We start from the raw sequence: 22442 nt of genomic DNA, 5'->3' as shown, positions 1-22442 counted from the left end.
AAGGATGAACTCCCCGATGTCTTGTAAGTCACAGATTATATAGGGCAAAGTCACAAGACACTGTAGGTTAGAGGGCTCAGGGTGGTGCTGGGAGCTGACTGGTTGGAGGTGAGGTGAAGGTAATAAAGCATTTCTTTAGGTCTTGAGGACAGCTCTGGCATCTGTCTGGTCTCATGGGAAAGTAGCCGGGGGGTCACTCCGCCGTCGAGTTCAGGAACTGAAACATAACTTAAGTCAAAATGTTATCTTTAGCCTGCGAGAGGTCTGGACTTGTGATCATTACTCAGGTCCAGGCTACTGTGTTCTGCTGCCTCCGGGGTTACTGGTTATCCTGGGTCTCTATAAGGCACATGTACATAACTTCTAAAGCTAGGATTTGAAGCTAAATTTAATCAAAGTCAAAAGGACCCTGGGTTTCACTGGCCTGGATGACTGGGACCTGGTCTTCTGACTCAAGGTGTGGTGATGAAGCCCTATTGTGGTGCCCTACAGATCCAGGAAACGGAAACTCTTTCCCTCATGACAGATCCAGGAAACGGAAACTCTTTCCCTCATGACCTCCTCTCTTCTGCAGCAGTACACACTTCCTCCAGATTTCTCCTCCATCTTCCCAAAGAGGAAAAAATAGCCAGGTGTGAGTGGCACTGCCTCCTATCACCAGGCACTCTTCTCTGCATCTGCCTACAGTTTGTCTTCACACAAGGCCTTTGTGTGCAAGGGGGTGGGGGGTGGTGGCTGTGTCCAGTGTCCTTGACGGGACCTTTACTCCACTGGGTTGGGCTCTGCGCCGCTGTTGGCTTCCCTTACCTTTGGGGTGAAAGGATCAAACCATTTGTCATTCTGTGGTTCTGCCTCTTTCTCTCCTTATCTTGTTTATCTCCACTCACAAGATCTGGCTGACCTCTGCAGTCCTCCTAAATTTAACTCCTTATCAACGTTTAAGACAAGACTTTTTAGAAGCAGGCAAAGCTTAAAGTCTAAACAAATAAATGGATGGCTGAATGAAACAAATAAATGAATGCAAAACTCCTTGCTACATGGATTTTCTCTGACTCCTAGACCAGATGCTGGATTTATCATTTCCATGACTCATGTTATAGGCTAATTGTATTCTGCTCTTTTCGCATCTTTTTTATAGAAATGAGAAATGATAAAAGACTGCTGTGACTGGAATACAAGGTCAGAGGGGTAGGGGAAGAAGATGAGGGGGGGGGGGGGCAAGGGTCCAGTTATACAGAGCCTTGTGGACCATGGTTAGGATTTGGTCTCCCCGGAGTACTGAGAAGTTATCAGAAGTAGTGGTGTGATCAGATGTTCATTCTGATGCAAAGATTTGGTAGGGATTAGAGATTTGGGAAACTTGGGGAGAACATTGAAGTATACCCCTGTTGAACTGAGATAGTACCAGCGGAGATGAAAAGAAGAATAAAAATTTGAAGCTCTTTGGGAAGAAATGGTCAGGAGTTAGTGCTTGATTGGGTATGGCTGCTGAAGAAGATTGATGTCAAGGGCAACTCCCAGGCTTCTGTCTTGAACAACTGGATGGGTGATGATGATGATGATGATGACGACGACGACGACGACGACGACGACTTGGAAACTGGAAATTCTAGAAGAAGACCAGATTTTGTCGAGGAATTTTAAGGTCAAATGGCTTAAAAAGGAGAGATGGGCAAAAATAGTGACTGCATTACAGCAGGTCATGAGCTTCAGAATTTTTAATTTATTCTTACTTGAATTATTTCCTTTTATTCTTTTATCTCATTAATAACCACCTAAGTACATACAAAGCACTTTGAATTAGTTAGCTTTTGATTTCAAAGGATTACATATACATAGTATCATTCTTTCACATTTTGATAAACATGAAATGAAAGCTTAAAGATTACTGTTGACACAGCCAGTGTGGTTCAATGGTTGAGCATCGACCCATGAAACTAGGAGGCCACAGTTCGGTTCCTGGTCAGTGTACATGCCCAGGTTGTGGGCTCGATCCCCAGTAGGGGGCATGCAGGAGGCAGCTGATCAGTGATTCTCTGTCATCATTGATGTTTCTATCTCTCTCCCTCTCCCTTCCTCTCTCTGAAATAAATAAAAACATATTTTTAAAAAAGATTAGTGTTTCCCTCGCCAGTGGTGTTCAGTAGTTAGAGTGTCAACCCACCCACTGAAGGGTCTCAGGTTTGATTCCTGGTCAAGAGCACATGCCTGGGTTTTAGGTTCCATCCCTGGTTCTGGTTGAAGCGCATGTAGAAGGCAGTCAATCGATATGTCTCTCTCACATTGATGTTTCCCTCTCTCTTTCCTTCTCCTTCCCGTCCACTCTCTCTGAAAAGCAATGGGGAAAAAAATATTCTCAGGTGAGGATTAACAACAACAACAAAAGATTACTGTTTATGCATAGTATCATTGATTTAATTTATAGTTAATTTTAGGCCATTTCTAATTTTTATAAATAATACTTCAATTAACTTTTTTGTGATCATTTTTCCTTCTTTTAATTAACCTTAGGAATGGAATTCCTGTATCTATGTGCCTTGTTATGGTTTGTGATTTCCTTTCCATAGGAGGCATGTTGATTTCTAATGTTATCAACTTTGTATTTTCCTGGTTAGTTTCCTCCAAAACCTTACCACCTATAAAGATGTCCAAAACAGCTGCAGAGCAGCCCTTGGTGAGGTTGGAGTGGGGACAGTCAGCGATGGGAGAGGACAGCCATTTGTGCTGAGTTGTAGTGATTCTCTGCGGAGCTGGATTGAAAAGATTTTGAGGCCATAACATAATGTGTTCTGAACTGATTGGTGATGTCTTTCATCAGAGAGGATTAGGTAGCAGGATTTGCTGTTCTTTATCTTAGGAGGTGGGAATTCCTACCAGAAGCCCGTTTCAGGAGTCCAGGAGTGAATCAGATAATGCTTAGAGTTTTTATGTGGCCAAAAGCAGATTGTCATGTCTCAGAGTAAGTTGTTCTCAGGGAATTGTTTTAATGAGCCCCAATAAATAATGTATATGGGAGGAATATCATGAGAGATCCAGTTCCCAGTTAGTTGGGATTAATTGCTAGTCTTCAGAATGCATCTGACATCTACCTTACAATGGATACAATGAAACACTGGTTATCCCTGAGGCAGGATTTAGCAAACTTTATTCCTGATTTGTGGAATCAGACTTGTTTTTATTCTACCTCTCCAGTAGTTGGCAACAACAACAACAACAGCAACAACAAAACACCTAGCGGCTGTATCTTGAGAACACAGGATACTGCTATGGAAGGTAAAACTGGAAAGCAGTAATAAAAGTATTCCTGTGAATTCTAGAAAATGGACTTTTTCAATTGAAGCAATGTACAATGTACCTTTGGCAGGGAGGCGATTTAACTTGATCAGAACCTTAAGAGGTTTTCAGTGGGACTCAGAAAATTTGGTTATGACTCTATCAGCCAGCTGTGTGACCTTGAGGAAGTCACACAGCTTCCTCTTTTGCAAAACTCGGAGATTTGACAAGATGGGCTACGACATTGTCATAGAATGGAAAAACACATGCATAGACTAATTTCCTTCCATTGCTATAAGTCCACTACAAATACAGGGACCTTTAGAGAATGGTGGGCGGCCGTGATCCTCCTCTCTCATCCTTTCTCTTTCTTCACTGACTCCTTTATTCACCCAGTAGGCTTTCTTCTCTCTTCCTGCTTTAAACCTGTATGTGTTCCTGTGTGATAGTCATGACTCACAGGCAACGTTTTCCTCTTGTGTATGTGTCATGTCTGAATGAGGTTCCTTCAGGGAAAGGAAATCACGAAGCTGAGTGATTCATGAAAATTGCCCAGTCTCCTGGCTTCAGGCCGCCGCAGCAATCCTTGAGCAGGGCCTTCCCCTGGTGGCCAGCAGGGGAACAGCAGGGGCCTGGGAGAAGGAGGTTCTGGAGGTCATTTCTTGAGCCCTCACAAAGCCACTGGCCAGAGATGATTGAAGGCTGGGTTTTTTTTGTAAGAATATTTCTTTTCTGAAACAAACTAAAACGTTGCCTATTCTTTTGTCCTGTTATTTTTTTCCTATCAAATGTATAAGAAAAGAAGTTGTAAAAGGAAGAGACACTGAGTGTATTTGACCAAAGCATTGATTGTTAAGTCCAAATTTGAGCAGGTTTGCTGCTTGAACGATTCAGAAAAGCTGGTGATTTAGCTTGAGTTGTCTGTAGAAGTTGATGAGTAGAGATGAATAAGATGGCTTTTGAATTTTTCATCTTCAGGGGTGTTTTGAGGGTCACCTTTGCAGGAGCTGCTTGGCTGTTTTGGGGATTTAGAGCCAGTTTTGAGCAGAGCCCTTGGGTAGAGTGAATGGATAGACTCCAAAATGTGCTTCTTAGAGCAGAGTCCTGACTGTGCAGACACTTGCTGTAGCCAAAGCCTGCACTCCCAAGGCCAACCACAGAGAGTAAATGCCATGCAGCTCACAGCGGGGAGGGCCGCTTGGGCCTGGACTGAACTAGGGGCATTTCAGGGGGATGTTTTTCTCAGCTTGGGAGTAGGGTGGGCCTGGCGTAAGTTGAAAGGACACCAAGGAGGGCCAAAAAAGCAAAACGCTTGGGAGGTAAGGATTTGTCTCCTGATCTCTGGGCGGTGGGTTAGCCACAGGCAGAGCAGCTCTGCCCACCCCTGTGTGCAGGAACTTGCCTCTGTCAGGCACTTTCATGGTTGTGGACCTCCGACCTCTGCACATTGACCTGCACACTGCAGATAAACGGCTTTTGGTGCAGTTGTTTTATTATAGCTCAGAGCCCGGGAAGGCCTCTCTCTCTGGGATCTGAGACCAGGAAGCTGGGGAGGGGCCAGGTTATCACCCATTGGTCAGGGCTCGCCTACAGTCGGCATGTGGAAGGTAGCACTTGATGATTGCTTGCTGGGCCAGTGGACAATGGATGCATAGTAGCATCCTGAGAAAGAGAATTCCTAAACTGTAATAGAGAGGTCTGGAGAGGGACAAGACAGACCCTCGCATTAACCTGCCTTCCCCTTGTGGGAATGGCTTCAAATGCTCAGAGAGGCCAGAGATGAATGACTTAGCATTTCTTGTGGAATAATAAATTTAGAAGCTGTGTACCGTCGGGGAGGGGTTGCACCCCATGAACATGGCGATGATAAAATAAAAATTAGTGTGGTCAGTGTTGGCAGTTTGCAGAAAACGGTTCACTTTGTAGGAGAGTGGGTTTTCCTTGTCTTCAAGGTTAAGGCAGCACAGTTCTTCAGTTTCAAAGGAGGGCCAGGAGCCACTCATCCACAGGGGATTTTAAAAGCAACTGAGATGAAAAGAACTGAGTTGTGGTTTGGGGGAGTGCGGGGAACATTAGCCGGAATCCATAGTGAGGGTGCAGTGCAGCTCAGAAATAGCAGCGGTATTGATTTGGAATCTGAGGAGCTGAAGCTTTAATTCTGTCGTCTCCTCTCTGAACTCTGCACATCGATCTGCTCACTGCAGATAAATGGCTCTTGGTGCAGTTGTTTTATTATGGCTCAGAACCCGAAGGCCACTCTCACTGGCACGGGAGACCTCTGGAGAATGAATTTCTTATGAGTATTGTCAGCCGATGCCCCTCTTCCCTGAGGTTTGCTAGAATTGTCCCCTAAACATAGGAGCAAGAAGGAGTAAAACTAATTCAGATTGCCAGTTGGTATTTCAAATCTTATTTCACATTTGTGTCTAAAGAAAAACACATCTCTCTGAGTTTCAACATTTTCTCTTTCATATTTACACTTTTAAAGTTGTACCTCTAAACTAAGTACTGTATGACAATTTTTTTTTCTTTTTGGGTTAAATATGTCTCCTTCCCCTTTCACTTATAGATCTCAAAATGTGTCCATGAACCTTTCAGGTAAGCACCGTTTGATGAGGATTTCTGTGTTGATAGTATGCAGACCTCGCATCTTTTGGCCTTGTCACCCCTCTGGGAAGAGGAGTTATTGGCAACTGCTTTGTTCTCCTTTCTGGACAATCTCCCAACTTGGTTTTGTAACTCATCCTTTGAAATTTCCATTTCTACCATTGTATTTTTAATTTCTGAGGGAGTAAGATCAGCCTTACTTTCTGAATGAGCATCCTGCTTTTTTGTTGTGTGTATAAAGGTCTGGTATTTCTTAGTTGTTTCTTTTTATAAGACTAAAGTACCAAACACTCTGTTTGCACTGAGGCTTGTCAACTGGTGCACACGTGGCCTTTAGTCGGGGGACTCTAAGCATCCGGATCTGCAGTTTTACCTCTTACCAGGATGGGAATCCTCGCCTCTGCTGTCTGGGCTTGCACAGGGCAGGGAACAGCATCAGGTGCTCCCTTGAGCTGTATCTGAAGTGGCCAAACCCTCCATCAGGAGGGTCTGTTCTCTGGTGCGTGGCTTGGAGCGCTAAGGGTATGTCTGTGTGAACCTTTCACTGACCATGATTTCAACGTGCTCCTTCAGTTCTTAATATATTCAGGATTTTGTGGTGTGAATTGACTTGCTTCTCATTAGCTTTCCTTCCTGCAGGCATTTAAGGTTCAAACGCTTCTTTCTCAGTGACCATTTGCCCAAGTGCTTTTCATTGACTTCACTCTTTTCCTATCGTTTGACCTTGTATATTTGTATATTTTATTCCTTAAACCATTTTGCAAAGGTTTTGGAAGGGACTGGATAGAAATAGATGTATTTGATTTCCAATGTGTAAGTAGATCGCTATCCTAATTAGCTTAGGAGAATTATTTAATAGAGAAAGAGCTGAGATGAATTCAGATAATTAAGCAAAACTGGAGATTATTATGCAAACATCAGATCCTAAAGAGAAAATGTCAGAAATACAGAAATTAGAGCCTTGGCCAAGTAGCTTAGTTGGTTAGAGCATCATCCTGATACACCAAGATTGTGGGTTCAATCTCTGGTCAGGACACATACAGGAGTTAACCAATGAATGCATAGATAAATGTAATAACAAACTGATGTTTCTCTCTCTCTCTCTCTCTCTCTCTCTCTCTCTCCCTCCCTCCCTCCCTCCCTCCTTCCCTCCGTCCCTCCCTCCCTCCCCACCAATGAAAAAACCTTACAAAAAAGAAATACAGAAATTAAAATTCATAGGTCTCACAGGGTGATACCTAGAAAAATAGATTTTCTGAACACTGAGGTTTTGAACAAAGTCAATTCTGTCTCTACCAAAATAATGTGGTATTTTGCCAAACTTCTCTAGACTACTCTAAAAATCTCCAAATTTCTGGAAATATATGTATTGTGGACATGCCAGTTCTAGTTTAATTATTGTATATATGTAGGACATGTTTCTAAAACTTACTTTTACCATCTTCTTTTCTTTCTGTGAAAGCAATACAATTTCATTATAGAAATCACTGGTAAGAAATAGAAGAAAATATACCCGCGGGCCCCCTTACTCCCCCCCCCCCACACCCACACCCACAATTAACCAGAAATGACCTCTCTGTCCACTTGTTCTGTGTTTATACTAGGTTATAATTGGCACCGTTGGTATTCATGGTGTGTCCTCATTCTTTTCCAGGACACCGGGGTTGGGAAATCAAGCATTGTGTGTCGATTTGTCCAGGATCACTTTGACCACAACATCAGCCCGACCATTGGGTAAGTTTCTGTGTGTTCCTCCCTTTCACGTTTCGTCCATTCAGAGCACTCAGAGAGGTCACACTGTGCCTGAGCCGTCAAGGGGTTTCATCCCAGCCAGTGAGAATCAATCTCAGTGGGAAAGACTTTGACAGAAACTCAGTCACTTTTCAGTTGTAATGTCTGGGCTTACTTTCTTGTCAATGATTTTTTTTCCTAGCCAACTATTGTCATGCTGCAGTCTCAGGTCATTTCCTTGATCTCAAAGAGTATTGTTCTGAAAATGATGCCAGCTTTCTTTCCAGGTGGAAGATGAGACACAGGACAAATCCCCAAAGGCTCTGTTGTAACTTGCCTGCCAGTAAACCTGGAAATGCTGTGCACTCACATGGCAGAGGTGTCTGCCCAGTCTGTGGGAGAGATTGATTTTCATGTTCTAGATTAATCGAGTGTCGGCATTTCCATTCTGATGCTTGGGGGCGGAGGGGTGGGTTGTTCACTTCTGGGTCCCTGACCTTACATTTCCCCCTTTTCTTTGGATTCTTTTGCCAGACGTGCTTTTGCTGTGTGTTTTTCAGGTGCTTGAATTTTCACTCTCTTAGAGCTTGGCTTCACTTACTTTTCTCCCTGAAGATAGCATGATTCTTGCAGAGAGCAAAGTATCATTTTCTTCAGAAGGGAAACAATGCATGTATATATTTTGGGAATTCTGTACGATTGATGATGGGTGATTGTATCTGTTGGTTGTTTGTGGCAGGGAATAAATAAATGGAGATGCTCAAGAACAGTTGGTTGATAGGCCAGTGGTTGGAGCAGTGGAGGTGAGAAAAACCAACACATTTTGCAGTTAAAAGTGGCTTAAGGAGACATGTTCACAAAAATGTATGTCAAGCCAACAAGTTAACTCTCCCAATGTCATGGATGCTGGCATAAGACACAGGACTCCTGGGTCAGAAGCAAGGGAAATCGCAGTTGCTAGAGTATTATTTTACATTGGTTCCCTAAGCTCCATTTTTCCATAGGGTGCTGTGAAGAGGGTCAAGTGACACTCCACATGCAGTAGCTTGTGTTACAGGAGAGGAACCCCAAGTTAGGGAACCTGAATCTTTTACAATGGACAGTAAGCATGTCTGTGCTTTGTTCCAAAGAGATACCTTATATCTCCCTACCAAGGCTATTTGGCTATACAGACATCCTTGAAAACACAGTCTGGGAGAAAGATAGTATCTGTGCTTGCAAGAGACCCATGGAGAATTGTCTCCCAATGTAGTCACTTCTGTAGGTTGGGGACAGTTTTATAGAGGAAATTCTTTTCACTCTTCCCTTTAATGTACTTTTTTTCTCCTTAGTTTGCCTTTCTTGATAATAAAAGTAAGACCCATAAGAATAATTAACCCTGAAGTGTGTTTCTAGAAGAGAAACTTTCATTGTCTACTTTTTGAACTTAAAATTTTTAAAAAATAACAAATCTGAATTCCTTTTGTAATGATATTTTTTTAAAATAAAAAGGCAATACATGCTTCTACCACAAATATGGTAAATATATAAAAGTGTTAAGTCTAACTGTTATGTATAGTTATAAACATCATTATGCCTGTACAGAAGGATGTCATTTGGTCACAATCTCTTGATCAAAGCAAGTCATAATGTCAACCCAGATTCAAGGGAGGGGAAATAAACTCTACTTCGTGGTGGGAGGGGCAGCATGAGGAAGCCTTTCCCCGCCCCAATGAATCATTGGTAGCCAATCAAATACTGTTGACAGTGCTTTGCCTAGCAAATGCATTGTAGTTGTTTAGGGTTTTTTTAAAAAATTATGTATTATATGAAGACTATCTCTATTTTCTGCTTAATTTTTCTGTAAGCCTAAAATTTGTCTATAAGACACTCTATTTATTAGCTAAAACATTATATATCTTTAAATTATAATGCATATTATGAAAAGTTTAGACCATACATAAATATCTAAAAACAAAAACAGTATCACACGTTACCTAACGTGTTACATCATGTATTCTTTATCCACGTAGGCCTTCCTTATTCTTTTCCATGAATACAGATTTCTTGGAAGATGGCATAAACAGAATACTTTAAATGCTATCTGTGCATTTTCTTGACAAAGTCAAGATTAAAGTCTCATTTTTCTGATTATAAAAGTTCATGTTCACCCTGGCTGGTATAGCTCAGTTGGTTGGAGTGTCGTCCCATAAAGCAAAGGTCATGGATTCGATTCCCAGTCAGGGCACATATGTAGGTTGTGGGTTCAATTCCAGGTTGAGGTGTGTACAGGAGGTGGCCGGTCGATGTTTTTCTCTCACATTAATCTCTCTCTCACCCTTCCTCTCTCTCTTTAAAAATCAGTAAGTATATCCTCAGGTAAGTATTAAAAATTTTTAAAAATTTCATGTTCACTCTAAAAAGCTAAAAAACACATAATTTATAAAATAGAAATCATAATATATATAGTTTTATATCCTGTTTTCTACTTATTATAAACATGTTCCTATAATGTTACATAATCTTCAAAAACATGATGAAAATAGTAGTTTTTTTCTAATTACGTACTCATTAGAAAAATTGAAAATGAAGAAAACCATGAGGAAAAATATAAAAAATTACCCATGACCTATCTCCTAGAGTAACCACTGCAAACATTGGCTGTATTTTCTTCCGGTCTTTTTCCTATATACTGTATGTATTAAATATTTTTTTCATTTAACATTATATTGTGAAAATATGCCATTAAATGTTCTTTAAAAATAGTGATTTTTAATGGCTCTACTTTCATTTAAGGCATTTAGGTTGTTTAAAATATTTAAAAATATTATAAATAATGCTATGATGTATATCCTTGGGCATAAATACTTGCATGTACCTCTTTTTATTTCACTGAGTTAAACTCATAGCAATGGAGTAATTTAGTCAAAGAAAAAGAACATATTTAAAGTTATTGATGGATATTGCCACATTGTTTTTCAGAAAGGTTGTCCTTATTTTTGTATATAGTTACCAGCTTTAGAAAATTTTGTATATATGATTTTGAATTGTTTTTTCCCCTGTAGATTTCAAACTTAAACATTGCTTACACCTTCAAATTTCTTCATAAACACAATTTTAAATGATTGTAGTATTAAATTATGTGCCCTACTGCTTTTTATCTACATAATTTCTCACTTTTTTCTGGCAACAAGATTAAGCTCAGCTCCTCCGTTCTTATCTGTTGTCTTTTCCTGATATAGTTTATTTTCCCAATTTTAAAATTGCTCAAAATTTCTTATCTCTTCTGAGATTTTGAGAAAATGTTTCCAAACCAGTTTCAAAAAAATAAAGCCTGTAGGAACAAACAGATATTTGGAAGATGGCATAAATGGAATCCTTTTCAAAAAATTATGTGCTTATTCCTCAGCTGGTAAATTTGGTGGGCTGGCAGTGTGGCTTATAGATGTGTTTTGTTTAGCCTGGTTTAAAAAATTTAAGCTAATGATGAGGACTCTGAAGATTTTTATATAATACACTTATATTTCTGGCTTCTTGCATAAATCAGTAGGCTTGGAGCACATGCTCTGGTGGCAGAAGCCATGCAGATGTGAGCCAGAGGTGCTCTACTCCCTGTGGGTGGACGGGCTCTCTCTGCTCCATGTTGTCCCCTCTATTATTATTGTTGCTACTATTATTTTTACCAGTATTTTACTCCTAGCCTGCTTTGCTCATTTACATGTCCTACTTGGCCCCATAGACATTTCAGTTCATGTCCCTTGCACAAGAGCCTTTTTCTCAGTTACCCTGCTGGCCCCAAGGGACAGAGCAGCTAGGTAATTTGTTTAGGTAAGCTGTAAACTTGTAACTTGAACCAAGTGAGTCCACTTTTATTTTTCATTATTTTTTTTCTTTATTGATTAAGGTATTACATATGTGTCCTTCCCCCCCCCCCTCCCCTCCATAGCCCCCCCCCGGCCCACCTCCCGCTCATGCCCTCACCCCCCTGGTGTCTGTGTCCATTGGTTAGGCTTATATGCGTGCATACAAGTCCTTTGGTTGATCTCTCCCCCTTACCCCCACCCTCCCCTACCTTTCCTCTGAGGTTTGATGGTCTGATAAATGCTTCTCTTTCTCTGGACCTGTTTTTGTTCATCAGTTTATGTTGTTCATTATATTCCATAAATGAGTGAGATCATGTGATATATGTCTTTCTCTGACTGGCTTATTTCACTTAGCATAATGCTCTCCAGTTCCATCCATGCTGTTGCAAATGGGAGCAGTTCCTTCCTTTTTACAGCAGCGTAGTATTCCATTATGTAGATGTACCACGGTTTTTAATCCACTCATCTGCTAATGGGCACTTAGGCTATTTCCAAATCTTAGCTATGGTAAATTGTGCTGCTATGAACATGGGGGTGCATATATCCTTTCTGATTGGTGTTTCTGGTTTCTTGGGATATATTCCTAGAAGTGGGATCACTGGGTCAAATGGGAGTTCCATTTTTAGTTTTTTGAGGAAACTTTACACTGTTGTCCACAGTGGCTGCACCAGTCTGCATTCCCACTAGCAGTGCATGAGGGTGAGGGTTCCTAGTCATGGGAGATGATAAGAATTAACTCTTTCAATGCTAAGACAATGACATTTCATAGCCTATGGCCTTTTCCCAATGAGAATGTGGTCTCAGTGGGAGGAACGAGGTAAAGTGCACCCTCGTTCTTCCCACTGAGATCACATTCTCATTGGGAAAAGGCCATAGGCTATGAAATGTCATTATCTTAGCATTGAAAGAGTTAATTCTTATCTGTGACTCATCCTGAAAAATCTTGGCTCTGCTATTCAAGCAGATTGTGTTAACATCCTGTGTGTGTGTGTGTGTGTGTGTGTGTGTGTGTGTGTGTGGTGTATCTCCCTCTCTATTCTAACTTTTACAAGGACATTGGGTTATTTCTGCCAGATTTCGATTCCCACAGATAATGAAGTCAGTTCAGTATTTTCGATGCTCCTTCTCTACCACTCTGGAAGGAAATCCATAGAGACGAAAAGACACTTGAGCTTCTTAAGATTCAAAGCTAGCAAAGAGGCTGAAAAAAAAACCCTAAACAACCAAAAGATTAATGATCAATCTTGATTCTAAATATTGATAGTCTTTCTTCTAGTGGCAAGAAATCAGGAACAGAGAAGAGTATGTACATGTATGTGTGCATACATATGTGTGAGTATTTGTATAGATGTATATACATAAATAGGATATGCATATTATTGTTACTAAAGCTGTTCCTCACAGGCTTATTGTGTATCAAGGGGAAATTTCAATGATGTTATTTCCTCATTTGATCCTAAAACAGCCCTCTAGGTCATGTAGAGTAGATATTGGTCCTATTTCACAGATGAATAAACTGAGGGACTTTCTAAGTGCTCATTCCACTCAGACCGGCAGTGAGGGCCTCTGCATTCTTTCCTGACTTTGCCTTCAGGTTCTTCTTTGACCAAGGTCAGTGTGGTCTTTTGGGTCTCAGAAGCCCCCACTGTCCCTATCTGTAAACTGAAGGGGTTGGCCTGGATATTTCATGTTTTTTCCCAGCTCTAACATCTATGGTCCTGAGATTTTAAAGGCATGAACTTAGTTTTCCAAGTCTGAGAACTGTTAAAGAATAGGTTTGATGTAGCATTTATCCTGTTGCCTAGGACATATTGAGGAATGAGTGAAAATCTTCCTTATATCAGAGTAAAAACAAAAATAAATTCAAAAACAGAATATTGATATAGCTGTCTACATCAAGCATGTCAAACTCACGGCCTGTGGGCCGCATGTGGCCCACAATAAATACTTTTGTGGCCTAGCTAATATAACGGTATATAAGAAATGTTTTAATAAAAATTTCATAACTTAATTTTTACACTGTCCTGTTATACATAATTATTAATAACGAACTACAACGTTCGCTAATGACTGATTACTTTAGTCGCGTTGCGTTCATTTCCCTTACACACCTTACGTGCAGGCGCACCATTTCTCTCCACTAATACTAGCAGTGAATATTTTAGCAGCCAGTTGCCACATTATTAGTCTTGGACTAACTTGTTTGATGTGTACAGGAAATATTTCAGTTTCAGAGAACAAGAAAAATAGGTTTATTTGCATTACGCTTATTAATTTGTGCAGTTATTCAGTGTCTGGTATGTTAATGTTCAAGAAAAAATATTAATTTTTATTAAAATGTTCTTTTTTATGTTAATGATTACTCACTTATTTCAGCCTTTTGTATTCATCATGTCTCTATCGAAATAAACCTACATTTCTATGAAAATTGAAGCTTTTGTTTTTTTGTGGCCCACATAAACTTAAACCTTGTTTATTTGGTCTGTGTTAGCCTTTGAGTTTGACATGCTTGGTCTACATAAAAGTTTAAAAGGCATTTATGCCCTCGCCGGTTTGGCTCAGTGGATAGAGCGTCTGCCTGCGGACTAAAGGGTCCCAGGTTCAATTTCGATCAAGGGCACATGCCTGGGTTGCAGGCTCGGTCTTCAGTAGGGGGCATGCAGGAGGCAGCCAATCAATGACTCTCTCTCATCATTGATGTTTCTACCTCTATCTCCCTCTCCCTTCCTCTCTGAAATCAATAAAAATTATATTTTAAAAAATTTAAAAAAAAGGCATTTATGACAAAAATTCCATAAGCAAAGTTAAAGGGCAAAGATTAAACTGCAAAAAATATTTTTTAAGGACACTATTACAAAGATTAGTATAAAATACGAAAACAGCGTAAGAAATGGATGAGCACCCCAACTGAAAAGTGGGCAAAAGTCATGAACTAAAGATACAAAAGAAAAGCACAAGTGGGTAATAAACACTGAAATGATGTTCAAACCTCTAATAAGCACGATAAAAATAGGGCTGAGATGCATTTTCTACCTGTCATACTGGAAAGATTTGAAGGATTAGTATTGGTCGGGGAGAAGATGGTCCCATACATTGCCATGGACGTGTAGGGTGGTATAACCCACAGCAAAGTAGAGCATGTCTGCTTCTAAGAATTAACTCGAAAGAAATAGTTGTACAAGGATCCACAGATCTAGGTGCAAGGATATTTATTTAATTATTGTCTTAATAATGAAAATAGTTGACGAAAATGTCTATCAATGGAGTAGTGAATAAATTTATAACATGGTGTATAACATCATTTAGATAATGATGTCCATTTGTATTTATAGAAACAGAAAGATGTTCATGATATGTAAAGTAGAGAAGAAACAAAATTTATGATCAATTTTGGGGTAAAAGTTGTATAAAAATAATTTGCAAGGATATATACCAACTAATTAGTAATGATTGTGGCTAGGTGGTGAGATGGACAATTGATTTTTATTTTCTTTTTTAGCAAAGTATATGTATTGCTTTTGTAATGAGAAAAGTAATAGAGATATTTCCATTTTTGAATTATTTTTGCTCTTATCAGTAGTTTGGGATGTATTTTGAACACTTTCAAAGAAATGAAATGTCATGGGACAGAAGTTGTTTTGATAATATTTCCTCATATCACATAAGAAAATTATGTATGATAATTAGAACTCTCTATTAACCCATGGTGCATATATGTATGTTGTGAGAATAATGAGGGACTTGCAGGAATTTATACTTTTCTCTTTGGGAATTCTGTAATTTGTCTTAGGGTAAAGTGGAAGTTGAGGAAATATTACTGGGATGAGTGCTGCGTGAATGCAGGACTGGACTCTGTACTGGCCTGGGTGGGCCAGCTCGGCCATATGAAAGAGAAGGAAGACATCCTGGCACTACCTCTAAAAACTCTAGTATGCATCTCCTAAGAATAAGAACATAATCTTACCTAAGAATAAGAACATTATTCATACCCAGAAACTTAATTTTGATTCAATGGTAATATCTGACATATAGTCTAAATTTAAATTCCTCCAGTTGACCCCAAAATATCTTTTAAAGCTGTTTTATCTCCTAATCCAGGATCCAGTCAAGGTCCATATAGTGAGTGCATTTGGTTGTTTTATTGCTTTCTTGTTTTTTTTTCTTTTTATTATTTTTGATTAAGTTACTACATATGTGTCCTTATCCCCACATTACCCCCCCACCCCCCACTCATGCCCTCACCCCCCTGTTGTCTGTGTCCATTGGTTAGGCCTATATGCTTGCATATAAGTCCTTTGGTTGATGTCTCCCTCTTACCCCCATCCTCCCCTACCTTCCCTCTGAGGCTTGACAGTCTGATCAATGCTTCTCTGTCTCTGGATCTGTTTTTGTTCATCAGTTTATGTTGTTCATTATATTCCATAAATGAGTGAGATCATGTGATATTTATCTTTCTCTGACTGGCTTATTTCACTTAGCATAATGTTCTCCAGTTCCATCCATGCTGTTGCAAATGGTAAAAACTCCTTTTTTACTGCAGCGTAGTATTCCACTGTGTAGATGTACCACAGTTTTCTAATCCATTCATCTACTGATGGGCACTTAGGCTGTTTCCAAATCTTAGCTATGGTGAATTGTGCTGCTATGAACATAGGGGTGCATATATCCTTTCTGACTGGTGTTTCTAGTTTCTTGGGATATATTCCTAGAAGTGGGATCACTGGGTCAAATGGGTTTTTTGGTTTTTTGAGGAAACTTTACACTGTTGTCCACAGTGGCTGCACCAGTCTGCAATCCCACCAGCAGTGCATGAGGGTTCCTTTTTCTCCACATCCTCGCCAGCACTCTACATCCTCGCCAACAAATCCTTGTTTGTTGATTTGTTGATGATAGCCATTCTGACAGGTGTGAGATGGTACCGCATTGTCGTTTTGATGTGCATCTCTAGGATGATTAGTGACTTTGAGCATGTTTTTATATGTCTCTTGGCCTTCCTTCTGTCTTCTTTCGAAAGTATCTATTTAGGTCCGTTTCCCATTTTTTGATTGGGTTGTTTATCTTCCTTTTGTTAAGTTGTATGAGTTCCCTGTAAATGTTGGAGATTAAACCCTTATCGGTGATAACCTTTGCAAATATGTTCTCCCATGCAGAGGGCTTTCTTGTTGTTTTGTTGATGGTTTCATTTGCTGTGCAAAAGCTTTTTATTTTGATGTAGTCCCATTTGTTTATTTTCTCTTTAGTTTCCATTGCCCTAGGAGCAGTATCAGTGAAGAAATTGCTTCGGCATATGTCTGAGATTTTGCTGCCTGTGGATTCCTCTAGTATTTTTATGCATTCTTTCTTAATCTAGATTCTAGAACAATCTCCATGCCTTCTGTTTTGTTTGCTTTTCATAATATCGACTTATTTGAAGCATTCAGGCCAGTTACCTTATAAAACCTTCCACATCCTGGATTTGCCTGACTGTTTCCTCATGGCTGAATTCAGATGAAACATTTTTTGGCTAGAACGCTGTACAGGAGATGTATGTACTTATTCCATCACAGGACGAGGCTTCTCATATCTGGTTGTCCCACTATTGGGGATGCTTGCTGTTTTTTATTGAAGGAGAAGCTTTATCTTTCACAAAGAAGTCAAGGGTATTAAACATTTCTTTTTTAGATTTTTACATCTTTCATGAGCACAATGAAAAAGCTTGTTAATAGAAAATATACAAAAAGAAAAAGAACTCGTGAACACAGGTTACAGCGTGGTAACTGCAGGAGGTGGAGGGGGATAGGTGGAGGTGGAAGAGGGTATATGGGGAATAAATGGTGATAGAAAATAAATTACATAAAAATAGATTTAAATTAAATAAAACTATAAATACTGGAAATAAAAAAGAAAATATGCAAAAAGAAAATACCAAGTGTTTCATTATCTACTGAGAATTTCAAATTTTTCCTTTTTTTGTTGAGAAAGCATAACTATTTATTAAACTATCCATCTTTACCCCTGCATGTATGCAAGTAGGATGGGAATAAGATAGTATTCTTTTTGGTGCTGCTAGTGTGAGTTTGATAGCAAGGTAAAGATGTAAGGTAATTATTTTTAAAATATTTTTATTGATATTTTTATGGAGAGAGAGAGAAGAAGGAAGAGGGAGAGAGGGAAACATTGATGTGAGAGCAGAACATTGATTGGCTGCCTCCTGTAATCCCCTTACCAGGGATCAACCCACAACCCAGGTATGTGCCCTGACCAGGAATTGAACCAGCAGCCTTTTGCTTCATGGGACAACACCCAACCAATGGAGCCACATAGGCCGGGGCAAGGCAATTTTTTTTACTTGTGCCATTGCAAGGCCCAAACTGGAAAATGTCCAAATATCAGCTGTCCTTCCACTCTTAATTGTTATAATAAGTTTTTAAAATCTACAGTTTCATTTGCTTTTATGATCTTGGTCATCTTGTCTGAGAACACCTGATGATAAATGTTTTTGAAAACAGTGTTTTGAATACATTCGTTGCCGTTTTTCCTCTTCTAAAACCTCCAGCTGGACTAACAGAAAATGTAGAGTATTTTCTTTTGGGAGACAGAATCCTAACAGCCCTCCTTTCCTCTTTGTGGCCCTTCAAGGACAAAGATGATATGGATCTTTAATGTTAAATTAAATAAAATGAGTCATAATGTTAACTTGCTTGAAACAGAAGTCTTTTTGAAGATTGTAGAGGATAACTGGTAATGTGGAGATGTTGATTTTGTTTTTTCAGGGCGTCTTTTATGACCAAAACTGTGCCTTGTGGAAATGAACTTCACAAATTCCTCATCTGGGATACTGCTGGTCAGGAACGGGTAAGGATACCTTATTGTTGGCTTTCAAAACAAAATACTAAGATCACTTTCTGAAGGGTTCTTTGTATTTGGCAAGACTCTAGTAGTTGCAAGTGACAGAAACCCAGCTGGAAATGATTAAAACAAAAAAGGAAACGTACTCTTTAGCTCTGAGAAAAATGTAAGGGGGGTGCCTATTTGAAGGCAGGGCTGAGTTCAAGTCCTTCAATGTATTGTCAGAGGCACCCAACTCTATTCCTTTTCTTTGCTAGGCTTACCTCTAGATTAGCTTCATAAGGCAGACCCTTTTCTTCCCTTCACTAAGGGTGGCAAACAACTCTGCCTGCATTCTGACACCTTAGCATTCTAATGAAGGAAAGCACTTCTTTCCCAAGAGTTGCACTCTATGTCTTGGTACCTGAGGGTTCTCTTTGGTCATTTGGGTCACGTGCTCACTCTTGAACTTGATGCTGTACTGAGTTGGGGGGGGGGGGGGAAGGTTGGCACTCCTACTAGTAGCACCAGGTAATATCCTTACCCCAGAGCTATCAGCTCCATCTGAGTCACATTGGCTGCAAGTCAGATAGGCTTTGTTCCCCAAATAAAGTCTGGGTTCTCTAACTGGAAAATGGGGGAATAGACATTGGGTTACTAGAACAGTAGATGACTCCTCTCTAATTCTTAATTCTTTTTATTTGCTGAAAATATTTATGGAAAAGATTATTTAAGAAGCTCATGTCTTTTAGATTTTAAAAAGTGAAATAGTAGACACCAACACATGGTGCCTATAACAGAATTTGTGTAATAACTAGATTGTATATTATCAAAGTTGAAAGGGGTGGTCAGGATAAATGAAGCACAGGGATAACCAATATCTTGTCTTAACTGAGAGTTTTCAGCTGATTAAAACTTTCATCAGAGCAAATAATTATGGAGTAAGATAGGTTGAACTTTCCCTTGTCTGATCCAAACACAAAGGTCAGCTTCTCTACCTACCCCATTTAAAATGTCAATACTTCCCTCCTTTTCCCGCCTTCTATAGCTCTTACCACCTTCTAATATACTATTTAATTCACTTAATTATTCATTTATTTTATATATATATATATATATATATATATATATATATATTATGTATATTTTTTATCCTCACCAAAGGATATATTTTTTAATTGTTTTCAAGAGAGAGGAAGGGAGGCAAGGAGGGAGGAAGAGAGAAAGAGAAACATCAATTGGTTACCCCCTGTACGTGCCCTGACTGGGGATTAAATCTGCAACCTTTTGGTGTACGGGACAACACTCCAACCACTGATCCACCTGGCCAGCGCACTTATTCTGTTTATTGCCTCTCTCCCTCAAAGGAAGAGAATCCAGGGTTCAGGATAACCCAGTGGTCAGCAAACTGTGGCTCGCGAGCCACATGCGGCTCTTTGGCCCCTTGAGTGTGGCTCTTCCACAAAATACCACGTGCAGGCGCGCACGTACAGTGCGATTGAAACTTCGTGGCCCATGCACAGACGTCGGTATTTTGTGGAAGAGCCACACTCAAGGGGCCAAAGAGCTGCATGTGGCTCATGAGCTGCAGTTTGCCGACCACTGGGATAACCCATCATTTTCATTATCAGCTTCTAACAAATAAGAGTATGTTTATTATAATTTTCATTTTATATAAGTCCTCATTTAAAACTAACTTTCCAGCGTTTATAGATTAAAACCTTTAAAAAACTCCTTAAAAAAAAAAGAAAATTAGGACAAATCTTCTGGCCTACAAATGCTAACCTCATTAGAATGTCTTTTATTTTGCTACTAAATTAAAAGGACAGGCTTGCATACATGAAGCCACTGCCTGAAACATCTCTTCAACTCTGTTAGTCAGCTGTGCACGCTGACTCCTGAAATGAGGGGGGCGGGTTGAAGGAAAACGTGTCTTCTTAGAGGCATCTTCGTTACATACTTTTGTGTTCTTTGTAGTTGTTCTGCTAGTTTTTTTGGGTTTTGGTTGTTAATAAAACTTAAACAGTGGAATTTTCTTGCTCCCCCTTTTTACTTTTGGCCATGAAATAGTTGCTTTTGCAGCTGCTTTTAATGAATGTAATAAGTCTGTTTTACAAATAGCTGGTTTAATATTAGCAGGACTGCTGCTTCTATGACTGGCTGCTATGTCCCGAGGGCTTGCTGTATGTATTCTATGCACTATTCTGAGTGCCTCCTGTGCTAACACATTAGTTCGCTCACAGCACTCTGAGGCAGGGGCTGTTTCTATCCCCATTCACGGGTGAGGTCACCGAGGCATAGAGAGGTTAAGTAACTTGCTCAGGGTCACACAGTCAATACGGTATAAAGCTGAAATTTGAATCCAGTAGTCTGGGTCCTGAGGTTTATAGTTTTATTCTGATAGAACAACCACACAAATGCTATACAGCTGAAAGTAAAATTATCCAAAATTTCACTACCCAGATATTCCCACTATTGACATTAGATGGCCATTCTTCAGGTATCTCACTTATGTATGTATTGACAATTATGTCAGTGGGATCATGATTCTTCATAATCTGCTGTTTTCATTTGATAATACCATTTTCTACAGGGAGATTTCTGTATGATGTAAGCAGAGCATTTGATATTTACCTACCTATTCTGAAATAACATTCAAGAGGTTGACTGCTTTTGGTGAAATTTGGTACTCTCAAGTGACTATGTGGTTTGTAGTTTGGCTCACTTACCATCTCAAAGCAAAACAGCAATAGAAAAAATTTTATATGATTGTATTTCTAATTATTGTAATTGCTTTTCCTAAAATTTGGCTATTATATATCTATTACTATATTGCTATGTCTGTACTTTTAAAAGAGTCCTATTATATATGTTATATTAGTATTATATATCTGATTAGTGTTATAGATTGCTACAATTATTGGTTTTATATGTGCAAGGCAAAACTCCATAGCATTGCTTCAGGGATGAGCAGTTAAAATTTGGATGTTAATTTCAGGTGAATGCTTTTTAGAACCTATATTTGTGGAGAGAGTGTGAGCAATGTCTACATGGCCTTTGTGGCCATCAGTCCCTCTAACCCTCGAAGGCCTGATCTAGTTATCCTCCGGCTGTCCTTGCCTTGTGTCCCTTGGTGCAGTCTTGCATCTCTCCAGTGATGGCAATTTTTCAATCGTGTTGGCAGCTTATTGCTAGACTTAATCGTGCTTGTAATGACGTTGCCTAATGTTTGAGCTAAAAATAAACTCCCCGCTGTTGCTTGTGCCTACTGCTGTTTGTTCTGTCTCATTAATTATCGGAGTCCAGTGCATTTTATTATCCCTCCTTATCTTTGTAGAAATATGCTACTGTTCTCCTTAGTTTTCATAATTTTAAACAAACAAAATCTCTTTGGATTTATGATTTGACAATATAAAGACACTAGAGGCCCGGTGCACAAAAATTTGTGCACTGGGGGGGAAAAGGGGGGTCCCTCAGCCCGGCCTGTGCCCTCTCGCAGTCTGGGACCCCTCGGGAGATAACGCCCTGCTGGCTTAGGCTTACTCCCGGGTGGCAGAGGGCAGGCCCAATCCCTAGGTGCAGCCCCTGGTAGGGATCAGAGCAGGGTCTATTGGGGAGTTGGGGCGCTGCCCCTATCATGCACAGAGCAGGGTGGATCGGGAGGTTGCGATGCCACCCTCAGTCACGCTCAGGGTAGGGCTGATTGGGGGGTTGGGGCACCGCCCCCTGTCACACTCAAGGCAGGGTCGATGGGGAGGTTGCGGCGCCACCCCCTGTCACGCACAGAGCAGAGCCAATCAGGGGGTTGGGCCGCTGCCCCGTCACTCACAGAGCAGAGCCCATCAGGGGGGTTGGGGCTCCGTACCCTGTCACGCACAGAGTAGGGTCGATCAGGGGGTTGGGGAGCTCTCCCCTGTCATGCACAGAGTAGGGCGGATCAGGGGGTTGGGGCGCCACACCCTGTCACACTCAGGGCAGGGCTGATGGAGAGGTTATGGCTCTACCCCGTCACACACAGAGCAGGGCCCATGGGGGGTGGTTGGGGCATCGCCCTCTATCACCCACAGAGCAGGGCCGATCAGGGGGTTGGGGCGCCGCCACTGTCACACTCAGGGCAGGGCCGATGGGGAGGTTATGGCTCTACCCCATCACACACAGAGCAGGGCCCGTGGCGGGGAGGGG

At 40.4% G+C, this 22442-nt stretch overlaps 1 protein-coding gene across 3 annotated transcripts in view; it reads left to right on the top strand.

The window, feature by feature from the left end:
• The window catches only part of RAB31 (RAB31, member RAS oncogene family), a 133117-nt gene that overhangs the window by 47487 nt on the left and 63188 nt on the right, over positions 1–22442 (top strand). For all 3 annotated transcript variants that reach the window (XM_036321813.1, XM_036321812.1, XM_036321811.1), the window contains exons 2-3: positions 7535–7614; positions 18206–18287. In XM_036321813.1, coding sequence (XP_036177706.1) covers positions 7535–7614; positions 18206–18287 — 162 coding nt within the window. The remainder of the gene's footprint in view (positions 1–7534; positions 7615–18205; positions 18288–22442) is intronic.

This window comes from Myotis myotis, unplaced genomic scaffold (genome assembly GCF_014108235.1).
Source record: "Myotis myotis isolate mMyoMyo1 unplaced genomic scaffold, mMyoMyo1.p scaffold_m19_p_9, whole genome shotgun sequence".
In the NCBI taxonomy this organism is placed as follows: domain Eukaryota; kingdom Metazoa; phylum Chordata; class Mammalia; order Chiroptera; family Vespertilionidae; genus Myotis; species Myotis myotis.
Note: the sequence above shows the minus strand (reverse complement) of the source record. Positions and strands in the feature narration are given on the sequence as shown.